General features: G+C 38.1%; 1 protein-coding gene across 12 annotated transcripts; it reads right to left on the reverse strand.

Annotated features, from left to right (window-relative positions):
* Window positions 1–846: 846 nt before the first annotated feature.
* Window positions 847–14,683, reverse strand: LOC142340956 (MFS-type transporter SLC18B1-like). 12 transcript variants are annotated; one of them, XM_075391750.1, is made up of 2 exons: window positions 14,266–14,683; window positions 847–2,475 (listed from the first exon to the last, which is right to left on the reverse strand). In XM_075391750.1, the coding sequence occupies exon 2, from the start codon at window positions 2,312–2,314 to the stop codon at window positions 935–937; it is 1,380 nt and encodes a 459-aa protein (XP_075247865.1). In that variant the 5' UTR covers window positions 2,315–2,475; window positions 14,266–14,683; the 3' UTR covers window positions 847–934. The 12 variants fall into 12 exon arrangements, with proteins under 12 accessions (XP_075247865.1, XP_075247862.1, XP_075247859.1 ...); XM_075391747.1 differs by having other exon boundaries at window positions 14,218–14,683; XM_075391744.1 differs by having other exon boundaries at window positions 847–2,553; window positions 14,218–14,683.
* Between the last annotated feature and the right edge of the window lie 1,012 nt (window positions 14,684–15,695).

Below are 15,695 nucleotides of genomic sequence, written 5' to 3' on the forward strand. Positions count from 1 at the left end.
AAATTTTGAGTTTGTGAAAGTATCTGCAAAATCTGCTAAATGAAGTCGAGGAGAAAATCTTGAACGGGATGTATTTGGTTGGTTTTGTTGGTTTTCCTGTTACTGTTTTTGATATCGAGATTTCCAATCTGTATCAAAAATTTATTCCAAAGAGAGTGCGCACAGGAAAAATACACTTAGTTATTGAAGGGAAGAATCCCAAGGAAAATCACACTTGTTTATCCAAAATTGCAATGGACTGTTAAAAGAACTGCGCTTTAAGCGTGAGCTGTGGTCTTGCCTTAGCAGCCCTTGGGACCTGATATGAAGCTCACACAACGAACAGATTTATCACGACTGAAGTTCAATGCCAACAAGGGGGTTTTCCGTGCAGTTTTATCTCGTATTAGAATCAGACTACGGTTTTTTTCCTAGACGCAGTTTCTCTCAATTAACCAAAGCTTTCAAAACGGTCTATTTGAAATCAAGGGTATGTTTTTTTAATTTGAATTGCTTGCGGTCTCCTGATAGTGTTGCTTTTTTTGACATCCGATAGAATGTCATTTACTTTTTGTTTCATGAAAATGGAGGTTAATTTATCTCTCCTTTTGCAAATTGAAAAAAAGTACTATATGCATATCTTATAGTGATCATTGTCCCTAAAAGCTTTCTGTAAAATTTCATTTCTAATTTTATCACGAATTTTAACTGTCCATAACTATGATAATTCAATTATCAGACTAATTAACATTATTGTATAAATATTGTCAGCCTGAATATATTCTGTTCTTAACCCGTTTCAGCGTTGATTTTGCATCACATGCGAGACTTTTTCGCACCATACTCCATCACACCGCTGGCATTTCAAATCATACTACATCACACTACAGGCAGTCAAGTTTCGATCAGTTACAATTAATCAATACACGCTTTTGGTCAAAATTTAATTCAAGTGTTACTCGAATATCAAGCGACTTCTAATCAGATAAAGTAACCCAATCATATCAGATAACACCAGCAGAACAGTTTCTAAGAAACAGCTGTTGTTGAATCCTAAATACTGCAGAGCGAGTCCACCAATTGCACTTTGTCCAAACACCATTCCAGTTCCATAACATGCACAACTTAAAGCTGATGCTTGGGAATCAATAACTTCCATCCTTATCCCCTCTCTTTTTCCATAAATTTTGCGCAGCAGTGGAACAAATGACACAAAGCAACACATAGAGCTGATACCAATAAGAGCGATCACAGTTTCAACTAGGTACAGATTGTTCAGGAACTCAATGACTCCGGAAACCCCAAGTATAAAAAAGGAGGGAACTGCGAGAATTGCACTGGATACTGCGAACATTACTCCGGCGTAGCCCTTGTCGGTAATATAGCCCAGAAAGGGTGCCGAAGTTGCACGCACTACGGTGAAGGGCAGAAAATACGAACCGGCATCTTGGCTACCAATTTGAAATGTGCTCAGCAAATATGGTCCAAAACTAACAAAAAAGAATCCGAGGGTCGAGGCGGATATGATTAACTGTAATGATAAACAAAGAACCCCCGGGTTTGTCAGAAATTGTGTCACAGAGCTGATTTTGCTGCTTTCACCTGATGCAGCTAGCTCCTCTTCTGTCATTTTAGCACATGCCAGTTCTTCTTCAGTTATTTTTGGTGTTATTGTTGTTGACATTTGAGCCGACAAGTCATGTTGCTGTAACATTGTTTTCTCATTTTCTAGACAGCTGTCAGGCGCCCTGGTCTCTCCCTTAGATAGAATAATATAAGTTATTCCGGATAGTACAATTTCACTCAAGCCCAGTATTGAAAAGGGTAAATGGTAGCCCCCCAGTCCATACAAATAACTACCGAAAGGGGTACCCAAAACCATTCCAGTACTCTGGGCCGCCGAGATCCAGCTAAAAACTTTTCCGGCGTCATCTGGATATAGTGAGAGAAATATGGTAGCACCTGAGCACCAAGCTAACGCATTTCCGAATCCCATCAAAGATCGGAAAAATATGCTTGCTGTTATGAAAGCTATATTGGACTGTATCCATAATAATTGTCCGAAAGCTATGCAGGAAATGGCCAGGGTTAAAGTAGACAGACAGAAAGAATGCCGATTTAATGTGACGTTGTCCATAGCCAAAATTAAACATGGAGTAACAAAACAGGCAACATCGAAAACTGCAATAACGACTCCGATGGTTGTATCACTGATTCCTCGTTTTGAAAATTCTGTCGGTAGAAATGGACTCCAAAAATTGTCAGCGAGGCCAGACACGACGTATAAAGACAGGCAAGAAAAGAGGATAAATTTTCTATCTTGTAAGCAGTTCATAGTGAGGCAAAATCCGTTCACGAGGGCATGCAACAGCAGCACCTGTTTTTAGCTGAATTGGTAATAAAATAAATTGGACAGAAGTAATTTGAAGTAATTTTTAAGCACTTTGATTTGAGAACGATTCTTATTAGTTTCGGGGTAACTGACAAATAGTCCAGCTGTAGGGAATAAATGTTTTTGATTTTTGTTGGGTTATGGATTTTCGCAAGCGGAATAAAAAATAAAAGCGTTTTTAACTAAGTAGAAAAATTAATTTCTCAAAATGAGAGAATAACAAGAATGATATTTTACAGTAGAATTTAGAGATTTACAGGAGAGATCTGATTATTAGATCAAGATGGTGATTTGATTTTGGGGATGAAAAACGGCTCAAAAATCAGCTGTATATATACCCATTATCAGTGCGAGAAAGTCAAGATACAAAACTAATCTTAGCACCATGATTTACAGTGGGAGTCGCAAGGGTTGCCCAATATGGTTTGCGTCTGCAAATTTCCCAGAAATCAGTCGCAGGGGAAACCATAGATGGTATGCATTTACATTTTCTAAGAATTCGTTCACATTTCCGGTGGTATCATAATCATTCAATACATGCTGGGAAGAGTTTATATCAATAAATCTTACTCTAATATTAGTTATCTAGATTCACCAATTTGAACCGAATATTGATTCTAAGCACCATTTCTTGACGATTCATTTATAAAAATCCTCTGATTAAAATCAATTTGCTTTTGTCTTTCTAATCTGGTAAGTTAAACTTTCTTTTTAATTCTCACTAAGTTTAAGACTATAGTTTGATCGATATTCTAACACCCCCACCCAGACTTGAGCTGATTGCTCTAGAATCTGTTCCCATCAAAACTGCTCTGAATTTTTACACTTTCGGAACGGGTAAGGAATTTGTGAAAATGTCCGCTGCCATTTTGTCTGTAGGAACGTAAAGAATTGAAATAGTCCCATCCTCCGTCTTGTCCCGAATGAAATGAAACTTTGTCTGATGTGCTTGCTCCTCATGTGCATGAATGGGTTTTGGCAAAGTCTGATACAACTTTGGTTGTCCTCTCCAATTGCTATTGGACGTTTCTGTTTGATGCTAAAATCCTCTAGAAGCTGTTTCAGAAGTTGTTTCCTGTAGAGTGCTTCCAGAACTGCTGCTGCCATGCCCTGATATTCTGCTTCTGATGAAGAAAAAGCAACTGTGGCCTGCTTTTTGACACCCCAGCTGACTACTGCGCCACGTCCGTTGAGCTTGAAGTAATAGCCCGTTGTTGATTTTCCGTCGTTCACATCTCCAGACCAGTTTGCATCACTCTCCCCCACTAAATCATAACTAGCTTCTTTTGTGTAAGTAAGTTTTAAATCTTTTGGACCTTGAAGATATGGCAGAAGTCGTTTTCCGCATAGCCAGTGTTGATTGTTAAGTGCATTCATGTACCTGGAAAGATTGTTGATTGTGAACAAGATTTCTTGCCTCGTCTGTTTGTCCAGATAAAGAAGTGATCCAACCAAGCTTCTGTAGATCCTCTGGTCCACTTCTTTGTCTCTGTTCTGTGCTGTCTGAAGTTTCAAATTCAAATCAGCTGGAGTTCTTGAGGGTTTGCATTGATCCATTTAAAACCGCTCCAGCATTGTTTCTATGTAGCGTTCTTGGTCGACTGTGACTTTGTCCTCTTCTTTTCTGATTCTAAGGCCCAGAAACCAGTGTAGTCTCCCTCTGTCTTCCATGTGAAATGTTGCTTCTAGTGCCTTCTTGAGATCGGAGATCACTTTCATACTTCCTGATGCTACTATGATGTCGTCAACCCAGACCAAGATGGAGGTGTTATCCTCTGCATCTGATCTTGCGAACAAGCAGTGATCGTGCCTGCTTCTGGTGAAACCCTGTCTCAGTAGGAAGTTTGCCAGTTCTTTGAACCAATTGTTAGCAGCCTGTTTTAAACCATATTTTGATTTATTTAGTCGACATACTAACTTCTCCCCATCTGATCCGCGTTTTATAAACTCCTGTGGCTGTTCCAGATAAATTTCTTTTTCGATTAGTGAGTGGAGGAAAGCAGTCTTGACATCAAATTGGTGCATCACACGGCCCTGCTTCGCTGATAACTGAAGTAGAATCATTAATGTGTCTGGCTTACAGGTAGGCGCAAAAGTCTCAAAGTAGTCCAGTCCTTCCACTTGTTTGAAGCCTTTTGCCACATGGCGTGCTTTGTATTTGTCGACTTGACCACTGGGTCCCAATTTCGCTTTGTAGACCCATTTGCCCGGTGTGACGTCCCTGTCTGTGGGTGGTCTCACTAGGTCCCAAGTCTCGTTGTCTTGGAGTGCCTTGACCTAGTCATTCATTGCCCGGTACCACTGGTCCCATTCGAGAGCCTGCTTGGCAACGTAGACTGTTTTGGGTTCCACATAGTTACCCTCAGTCACAGCAAGATGGGTCTGGACTTCTCCGAAAAATTGCGGAACATTTCTTGCTCGTGTCCCTCGTCTGGGCTCTGCCCTGTCCGCTTGCTCCAGTGCCTCTTCAAAGAAGCCAACTGTCTGTGAGAAGTCCTCCGTTTCACTGTCTTCCAGTGACTCAGAGTCTCTGAGACTCTTTCTTGTTGCAGTAGATTCTTCATCCGTTGCTGCTTCCTCAACATCCGAGGCATCTAGTCTCAGTGTCGTTTCTTGAGTGTTCACGCTCTCTGCGTCATGCCACTCTTCCTTTATTGCAGTAGACGTGCCCTGTTCCTCTTTGTTGCCATCGTCTTGATGAACATCATCTGGGTGCCAGATCCCCAGTTGCTGTGACACCTCATCTAGTAGGTCGTGCGTCTCTGTGTTGTCAGGGATTGAGCCCACTTCGGACTCCTTGATGATCACATCTCGAACTGCCACAACCTTGTGTGTGTTGGGTACGTACACCAAGTATCCGTTGTCTCCTTCAGTGTAACCCACAATTTTTCCTTCCAGTGCCCTGGGTTCAAACTTGTTGACATCTCTTTCCCGCTTTCTCATGAAGACTGTGCAACCAAAAATAGATAGTTTATTAATTGAAAGCTTAGGTTTTATACATGGCATCAGCTCTGCCGGACATTTTTCTTCTCCTCGTCTCACAACCAGGTTCCTGATCCGTTTTGCGTGAAGAATTGCTGCTCCCCACATCATCTTGGGAAGTCCTGAGTCAATGAGCAAACATCTCGCCATCTCCAGCAGTGTCCTCTTGCACCTCCCAACTAACCCATTATGTTGTGCCGTCTCTGGTATGGTCTTCTCCTGTAGAATGCCTGCATCTAAGCAGTATGTCATGAACTGCTCTGAGAGAAACTCCTTCGCATTGTTTTGCCTCAGCTTCTTGGGCGTCCCCACACTGAGAACAAATTTCTTCAGGCTGGCCAGTGCTTCACTCTTTGCCTTAAGCAATTCCACAAACAAAAATTTCTTGTACTGGTCTACAAACACAATGCAGACCCGGAACCCTGACAGTGACTCTACTCTGAAAAGTCCCATCACGTCTGTGAACACCCTCTCCAGCTTCTCTTCTGCTTGGGTCTCTGCCACTCTTGGTACTGGAGTCTTTGTGATCATGGCCAATTCACACACATTGAATACATCATCGAGTTCCCTCACTGAATCTGGTGCATTCCTGACCACATCCGCTTGATTCAATTGACCCAATCGTCTGTGCCACTTCCTTGCACTGTCAAGTTTCACGCTGTTGGAACTCATCTTGAATTCTAGAACGCCGCAGGGTAAGAAAAACAAGTTTTTTTCTTGTGTTAGTCTTACCCGAGTTCCCTTCTGGAGTTTCATTCAGCTGTTTCCTTTCTCAAAAGTGAAACTATATCCCCACTCCGTGCATCTTGAGACTGATAGGAGCTTTGAAGAATAATCCGGCACACACAAAATATTTTTGAGTTCGCATTGGAATTCCCCTTTTTTTGAGGGTATGCTGATCCTCACACAGCCTCTGCCCACCACTCTGGAAGCCTCTCCGTTGGGATTTCTGACCAGACATTGAATGGGCACAAAGTCCAGGAACGCATCGATGTTCGTCACTATGTGATCTGTACAACAACTGTCCACTAGCATGCCTGTTGTCTACCACTGGGTAAGAGCTGCCCAGTATTCCTCGTCTGGTGAAGCCAATGTTGGACCCATTGCCACTGACTCGTGTTTGCCTCCATCTCATTGTCTCTTGCATGCCCTGTCTAGGTGACCTTTCTCACCACATTTGCTGCATTGTGCTGTCTCCTTCCTCCTGCAGTCCTTGGCAAAGTGTCCAGGGATCCCACACACAAATCAATCTCCTTTTTTGGGTCCCTTCTTGAAGTCACGCTTCACTGCCAGTGCCACCGAACCACTCTGTCCCTTGTGCCACTTTGTGCTGTGCTCTCAAGGAAGTTCTGCAGCCTTTTCCTCAACTCTGTGAAGTTCGTTGCCGGGTTAAAGCTTTCCTGTATAACAAAATTTTCATACATCATTGGCAGACCATTGAGGACCAGGGCGTTGAAGAGGGTCTCTGAGACTGCTTCACCTGCTTCTTGTAGCCTTGAGCAACTCCTGACCTCTGATGAAGAAACCATCCAAATCCTCAGCATCCTCGAGCTGCAGTCGAGCAAGCTGTGCCACTAAAGTCACCACTATCGGCATTTCCACAATCTGAAATCTCTCTTGCAAAAGCATCCAAGTCTTTGCTCCTTCTCCGATGCCGTCATCTTCCACACAGTCATGTCTCATCGGCATGAGGGTTGTTGCATCTAGAGTCAGTTCCAGATGGCACCACACAGTGTTCCGTTTCTCCCTGCAACTTCCTTCTCATATGCATCCTTCAGCACCTTGTGGTTCTTCTTTTCATCATTGCTCGCCCCATTGGCAAGTGGTGCAGGCTCGTTGGGTTGCTCCTCTGTCCCAAGTAGTGATTTGTAGAGTCCGTTCGTCTGCATCCTTGCCACAAGTCTTGTGCTGCAGTTTGGAATGTCCTGTGTTTTTCCTGTGTAGGTCAGCAGCTTCACTGTCTGTTGATGCATCGTAAATTGAGCAGGCAAAACAGTTGTAAAACAAATAGGTACTAAGCAGAAAAGTATTATGACTGTCAACATCAAATCAGATGTATATATAAACTTTCTTTCTAATTCTCACTAAGTTTAAGACTATTGTAACAATTTCAAACAGGATTCATAATGTCCATCTTTTCATCTACTTCATTTCTAAGATATTGACGGTGATAAAAAGTGAGGTAACATCCGATCGTATATTAAGTTCCCAGCCTATCGCAAAAATTCTAATAATAAAGGTTGCTAACCGTTTCAACCTGTCAGGAGAGTTTTCGGTCAAGCCTCAGAAGAAAGTTAGGATATCGACTTCACGAAAAGGTTTTAAACAACGTTTCAACAATTTTTTCAAGAAATGTTTTTGAGAATTACCGGAAAAATAATTAAGGTTTATTAATATTGAAAATTTCGGCGACCGAAGAGGTTTCGACAAAACCACTTCCTGAACGAAAAATTGCAAACTGCACGTTGCGAAAATAAATCAAATAAAGTCATTTCGCTATCAATACATTTAGTTTCTAGTTTTTAGTTTCTCTGATACAGAACAATTGGCTTTAATTCCTCCTATAATTGACTCCTATAAGATTTTTACATAAAAAAGATTAGTAGTGATATTCGCGACTACGAAATTATTTATGAAAACAACAAAGAATCTGTGATTTCCGCGGAGTCTTAGTAGATTTTATTTAAGTAATTGTGATTTCCGCGACTGCTTAGTCAGAAGCTTCAGTAACCTAGTGTCTGAGATTTTTGCGGACTCTTACTAGGTTTAAAATTAAAAGTGGTTGTGATTCTCGCGACTGCTTATCCATAAGGGTAAGAAACCGAGTGTCTATGATTTCCGCTGACATTTTTAGATTCTCTACGAAATTATACCATTTACAATAACCTTCCAAATCAGCACATCGTGAAAGCTGCGTAATAACTCCAAAAAGCGGAGGAAAAACGTGGTGACAGCACAAATTCAAGAACTTGCAAATTTTTCTTTGAGCTGTTTTTCTCATTGCGTGTGTTCTTAAGACCAGATGAATGAGTTTGCAACGCAATCAGTATACTAATGCGATTACTTCTGCAGAATATTCGATCGATTACTAAGAACTTTTCTGAACTTGAAACTTTCCTAGCCGAGACATCAGAACCCGAAATAATAGCACTTACTGAAACTTGGCTTTCAAAAAGCCCCACTCATGATTATTTTTCTTTAAAAAACTATCAAAATTTGGTAGTCGCTGACAGGTAGAAAAGAGGTGGGGTTGTTGCATTTTATGTTAGGAAAAATCTTGCCTATAAAATTGTTGCAAAGGTTGAGCTGAATGAATTGCAGATTCTTATATTTTTTTTGCATCCGTTCACATTTTTAACAGTTGTGTACAAACCGCCTTCTACAAAATGTGGTTTTCTGTTAAACCAGCTGACAGAATACATACTCAACTTAAACATACCCTTGGGTCAGAAAGACGTGGTTTGTGGGGACTTCAATATAGACTTGCTTCGTAGCAGTAGTGCATCCGAATTGCTTAAAGGCACGTTAAGTCTCTTTGAGTTAGAAAGTATGAACTCGGAACCAATAACCAGAACATGTAGAGGTGGAGGCACATCAATAGACCTTTGCTTTGCTAATCATGACGTAACAGTGTCCATTGTAGAAACGGCTATAACAAATCATTTCACTGTACTTTGTGATACACAGATTGAGATGTGCAACATTGATGATAACGGAAAATGGAGCTATAGGTGTTGGAAAAAACCAAAAAATGAACAAACACTATTAAATATGAATTTTGTTTTACAACATGAATTAGAAAAGAATGCTAAATTTTTTACGTATGGAACAAGTGAGGTAGCGTTCACAAAGTTTTTTGAGATTCTTGCCCAAGTTTTGAACAAATATGTTCCGAAAGAAACAAAAAAGTCTACTAAGAGACCGAAAAAATGTTGGATAATAAGGTTCAAAAAGAATGTCAGCGCAAGAAAAAGTTATATCAGGAATACATTCGTTGTAAAACACAAGAAAATTGGTTAAAGTTCAAGCAGCAGCGAAACAAAGCCAAAGCAGTTATAAGACAGTCTAAAAGGAAGTACTTTGATGTATATCTCTCCTGCAAGGAAGAACAAGGGAATAAACACTTTTACAAAACAATGAAAAGTCTGAAACCCTCAGCTGCAAGTCTCAATGATAATGACTTTAGCCCAAATTGTGAGGTGTTCAATAATTTCTTCAGCACAATAGGATCTGACGTAAACAGTAAGTTTGACTCCAGTCCAAATTTCTCCTTTATTGACAAAGTATAAGCAACTATGTTACTTCTTGGCACTAATGAAAAGGAAATAGAGTGTATTATAGATAAATTATCAAACAAAATCTCTGAGGACCAGTATAGAATCAGCAACAAATTCCTTAAAGCAGTAAAATGCACCATAGCACCCCTTTTGACTGACTTAATAAACTTAATAAACCGATCAATTGCAGACGGCAATTACCCAAACTGTTTGAAAACAGCCAAAGTTGTTCCTATACACAATCCGCAGACAAGAGCGTTTGTTCTAATTACAGACCCATTTCCTTATTACCTATTGTAGAAAAAATTTTTGAAAAAATTCTCAAGTCGAGAATAGTAGATTTTCTGGACAAAAACAGCGTCTTTACAGATAAACAGTTTGGCTTTCGTAATAAAAGGAGTACAGTGGACGCTATAGCAATTGTGATAGATAGCTTAATGTCAGACAAAATCACTAGTACAAAAAACTGTTGCGCATTTTTGGATTTAAAAAAGGCTTTGATACCGTAGATCACAACCTGTTGTTAAAAAAGTGCGAATTTATGGTCTTTGAGGCCATAGTCTGGAATTAATTTCTTCCTACCTTACTGACCGAAAGCAATTTGTACTACACAACAGCCTAAGGTCTAGAGTTTTAGCAATAAACTGTGGGGTTCCACAAGACTCAGTTTTAGGTCCCGTTTTGTTCCTTTTGTATATAAATGACATGCCGAAAGTCTGCCATACTCTTGAGGTCACTCTTTTTGCTGAAGACACCTGTTTGCATTGTAGTTACGATAGCAAAAACATTGATTGCGTACAACAAGATCTAACCAAAATTGAGAAGTGGCTTGGTGAAAATAAACTAACGTTAAATCAACAAAAAACGTACTTGTTGACCCCAAGCTGTCCATTGCTAACTAATAGGGCCAACTTTTGTTTCAACGGTGTGACTATTGCCTATGCACAATGTGTCAAGTATTTGGGATTACATATTGATATGAACCTAATTTTTAAAAAACATGTTAAGTTCGTCCAAAAAAAAATTTTTGGCAACATTCAACCGCAACGATTTTTCAGACAGTTCGTTAGTCAAAAACGAATGCTGCATTTATAAAAGATCTACATACAACCTGTTTTCCAATATGGAGTTCTGATTTATGGCTCTGCTAATAAAACAGATCTCTTGGCGCTTGAAAAAATACAAATACTGGTGTGGAGAATACTCTTTGGTGTTAAAAAGTTTAACTCAATCAACAACATAAGACAAAAGCATCGTTTACTATCAATACGTGAACTGCATGTTTATGAACTGATGAAGTGTCTGAGTAAAATTATAAGAAATGAACAACATAACACAGAGTTAAATGATGTCATTTCCAAAGATGAAATTGAAGTTATTACTAATGATTCAAAAAGAATCAAAACAATTAAAAATAGGTCAAAAGGAACTAAGCAAGAAAGCAAAATTCTTAAGTGGTGCTTACGCAAACTGTTTAATATTTTAGTGAAGTGGGATGTAAGCATTGTCTTAAAAATTGTTCAGTGTAAATCCAAACAACTGCCGCATTTACTTCATGATCTGGAAGATAATTAGATTTGTGACAATGAGGAACTCATAAAGGCTTTTTTGGTAAGACTTCGCTCTTTTGGTGTTTTTTTGTTTCTGTATTGAAATCAAAGATGAATTGTGTTTTTTCCAGTTCAGTTTTTAAATTTTGATTTAGTTCGGGGGATGGGTGTTGGAGGTAAAGAAAATCGTACAACCCATAAAGAAACAATTTGCTCTTAGGCACCACTTGACAGGCTTAATGCCTTATTGGTGTCCTTTCAGATACATTTAGATACAAAAATTGTATTTACAGTATCTGAGAACAATATATTATTATTTTTAATTGTGAACAAAGAGGAACTAAATTGAACACGAGATACATTTGAAGATTTCAAAATAATTTTTAATCAGTAAAAATAGTAATGTCTTTTCAACTATACAATTTTTCTGCATTGCAAATAACCAAAAAAAATTACTGGTGAAATGGTTTGTATTTGCTGCTAAATTATTTTAACTTTCACCTCTTCTGTTCCACAAGAGTGCTACGATGTTGACAACAGTCTGTTCACATTTCGCGCAACTGTCAGTGTTCGTCCGCTCCTTTGCAATAAAATTGAAAGAATGGTTTCAATCGAGCATCGAAAACTGCGCTAGATTGCTGCACGCAAGTCGCGGTATTGTCCAAATTAGCAAAAAACAGCCGTTATTGATTTTATGAAAATATAGCTTGGTCTGTTTGTGCTCTCAGGTATTAGAAAATCTTTTTCTGCAACAGGCAAAAATTTTTCCACAACAAAGCTGACACGATAAATTTCTGATTTGGGGATGGCTCGCTTTATCACCAACTCTAAGTGAGCACAGAAAACATGCCGTAGTATTCTAGGGATAACGTATTGCAATATTGAGGGTTTCGAATATTGTTTCAAAAAAGTATATCCAAAGCGATGTTTTAGACTGACGCTTATTCATGATCAGATGGTAAACGCCAAGCACTGGTATGGAAAGATTTGATTGTCATCCCTCTGCTCGTTAGAACGACAGCAAAATAACACCTACGTTTTTGCGTTCGCATGTTTATTTTTTGTCGCACAACCGGATCAGTTGCTCTAGAGCGCTAAAATTGTTTGGTATTATTTTTAAACTAAGGAAGTGAAGCGCTGGCAATAAATGCCGTATTGTAACTGTATATCAACATTTTGTCTAAACTAGCATCAAAACGAAAAGATGCTTTTCGTTTTGAAAAACAACATAATCTAATTTATCTTCAACCATAGACTTTCACGCAATTCTTCCTGACAAGCTAATATGGCAGTAATGCTTGTGATCATGCGTCTTCAGTGAGAAGAGTACCAGTAGGAATTTTTAGCGTTTTAACGTTAATTATCGGATCTTTGTAATTAGCTCTGATTTTGTGAATAAATTTTGATAATTCTTTATTGACTATCGATTCCGCCGTGTTGCTTTAAACGATCTTTCTCAATTTTTAGACGCTTCCTGCTTGACAACTGTTGATCTTTTCTATTTTTTTTTTGTTGATATCGTACAAATTTATTATTTTGTTATCGTTTTCTTGCTAGTAAACTTCTTACAATTTAAAATATTTAGTGAACTTTCAACTGGTTTCCATTGACAGGGTCAAATCACTAGGAATGTGTAATTTTTTCCCGAAAAAACATACGTTTGGAGGGTATCGTGCACACCGTAGTGTCTAATGAGATCCCCCAATCATATAAACTATAAAACTTTGCTTTTAAAAAACTCTAAAAAAGGACTAAGAAAACGGACTATGAAAAATTATAGGATAGGTTTCAGACCGATCTCATTAAATGGTAGTCAACAAATATAATAACCCGTGTCATGAAGATTCATTGTTCAACAGCAGGAGTAATGTTGAAAAAAAATTAAAAAGAAAACATGGGGTCTTATTTCTTGGTAACACACAACACACAGTTTTGTTATAAATTTAAGCGAGTAAATTTTTTTTTATCACAGCATGTGCATATCCTTAGCTATTGACCAACTTGAAACCACGGGCGTAGTCAGGTCTTCAGGTCTTGAGATGGTCACAGCAGATTAGATATAACTCTATTAGACTATTCCTGTTTTAAAGAAGTCTTGAAGAAAAATAATAAAGGAAAAAGAATAAAAATTCATGTATCATTAAGCTGTTAGTGAAAAAATTGAAAGTTGGTGCTCATGACCGTCAAAATTTTGAGTGCATTGCACTTTGAAAATGTCTTGAAAGAGTTTATTTCAAGTGGATACTCCTTTAAACGCTTTTTTCATCAGAACTGTCTTATATTTTCCAATATATTTCCAAAACTGTCCTTTTTTCCAATGTAGTTGGTTTGTTTCCACTAAGCTTGGGGGGACCAAAGAGATCCCAAAATTGTTAACGTCCGATGAATAGTACAAAAACTTGAACCATACAAAAAATTCTGATTTCTTGTTAGGCTGTCTTTTTCAGCCACCATTTTCTAGTCATTGTTGCTATATGAAGAGTGGCTGAAGAAGATAGCCTAATCAGCCGCAGTCTGGTGTAAAGTTATACGACTATTGTATTCGGAACGAGAGGTGACTAAAAACATTATCACACGGTTATTATTGCCCATTTGAAATTAACCAACAAGAGTTGATTAATGAATGTCTGGGATGGTTATTGTGTTATTTGTTTTCATCATATGTCGATTGTTTCACAGTCTGCGAGTAAAAACGACAATGAAACCAACATATTTTTAGATGTCTTTAGAAACAATGGTTTAATGGTACACTAGGTTACCATGAATACCATCAGTGCAGCTTTTTCGCATCAAAGATTTCATGGGTTCTTTCCATTGTGTGTTGTTTTGATTGTCGTTCTTAATCGTGGACCATGAAATAGTCAACAACAACAAATCGATAGCCAGTTTACTTGAATTAAAACCAACAATGATGATAAATGCTGAACTAAACTCTGATTCTGTTCAATATGTCTCATTTAACAGATTCTATTGTAATATTCTTCGATGATATTCTCTAGTGATAAATTAAGTTTTCTAAAGAGAATCTGAATTAAACCGAGATATCATGAGAAAAGGTGTTTGAAATCAGAAGTAAGCAAATAACAAAAGCCAAATTCAATTCGATGAGTAAAAGAAGATTATCAAATTGAAACTTTCCGTCGAATATACTCTTCTTTCAAGGCAAGAGTTATGGGCTAGTTTTATGAGGTCAGTAAGTCTAACCACGATAACAAATGCAAACGATAAGTGGCGTTCTGAGGAGTTGATTAACTAAAGAAAACTTTTTCTTTTTTATTAATTAATAGAGTGAACACTGAAAGCTAATTGCGTTCATTTAAATAATTCATGAAATAGCAACCCCGGTCGATTGGCACATTTTGGCCGTGCATTCACATAACAAATTTTATCACCAAAAATGTGCTAGTTTGGCTTGATTTTTACGGCAAGAAAGCTTGTTTTAATTTAAGTGCAGATCGTAGCTTGTATAAATATACAGCAGCTACTCATCATATTTGAAAAGAATTAAAGAACCGAACATTAGCAATTCGGTCATAGTATTTTAAATGAACTCGCTTGAATTTGTTATCAAAATGTTTGATGTATTGTAGGTGTATTAGTCAAACTAATTAGTTCATACATTTCATGTTCAGGCATCTCAATATTCGTTTTTAGCGCTAGACTTATGGTCTCTTTCACTGTGAGGATTATAGTTAAATCCGACACTAAGTCATATTAAAAAGTGAGCGATATAAAACAGCCCAGTCTTTGTTAATTAAGACCTTTAGCATTCAAAATCTTAAAAAACTAGAAATGCATACAATTTGAGAACGCTATAGGCGTTAAGGAAACTTTAAAAGTACGCGTTTTTTTGGTTCGCTGCGGCAATTTTGGCTCCAATTTCGGGCCGAACAAAAATCCAGCATCGCATTTGCATTCGGCCTCAAGCCACTGTCGACTGTGGAAAACTTGGGTCAAGCTAAATTTCAGTTATTCAGTGAAGTCAATTTGAACAAGCTATTTTATAGGTAATTGATTCGAGTATGATTTCTTCACACCGCTCTTCGGTCGAGCTTAATTCCAAACGAGAGCCTAAATCTGGGATCCTAAACATTAAAGAATATGAACAAGAAGGTCCAATAAAGTGCAGTTAGCTCAGAATGCACTATCATAAAACGTTTAAAAATTATGATGAAATAACCACAATTAAATTTATTATTAATGCAAAACCCTGAAAAAAAAATTAAAAATTCTCGATGCGACATTTCAATTTCTTCAGAGGATAAAAGGATGTTTGATGTTTCCGAAGAGGTCTCTGAATGCCTTTTTTAAATTATTTTTGAGTCTTTTTTCGCTTCTACACTGAATTACTTCATACACAGAATAAATTGACATCAGTGAATGCAGTAATCGTGAAACAGTTATTTTGTAAATGCGCTGACAATAAATTCTCCATCAGCAGGAACCAATTTGTGAATAAAAAGCAAAAATCATGTATCTGAAATTTCTTATTGAAAAATTGTTTTATACTAATTT

The sequence above is a fragment of the Convolutriloba macropyga genome, chromosome 6, assembly GCF_964194025.1.
Source record: "Convolutriloba macropyga chromosome 6, txConMacr16.3, whole genome shotgun sequence".
Taxonomy (NCBI): domain Eukaryota; kingdom Metazoa; phylum Xenacoelomorpha; order Acoela; family Convolutidae; genus Convolutriloba; species Convolutriloba macropyga.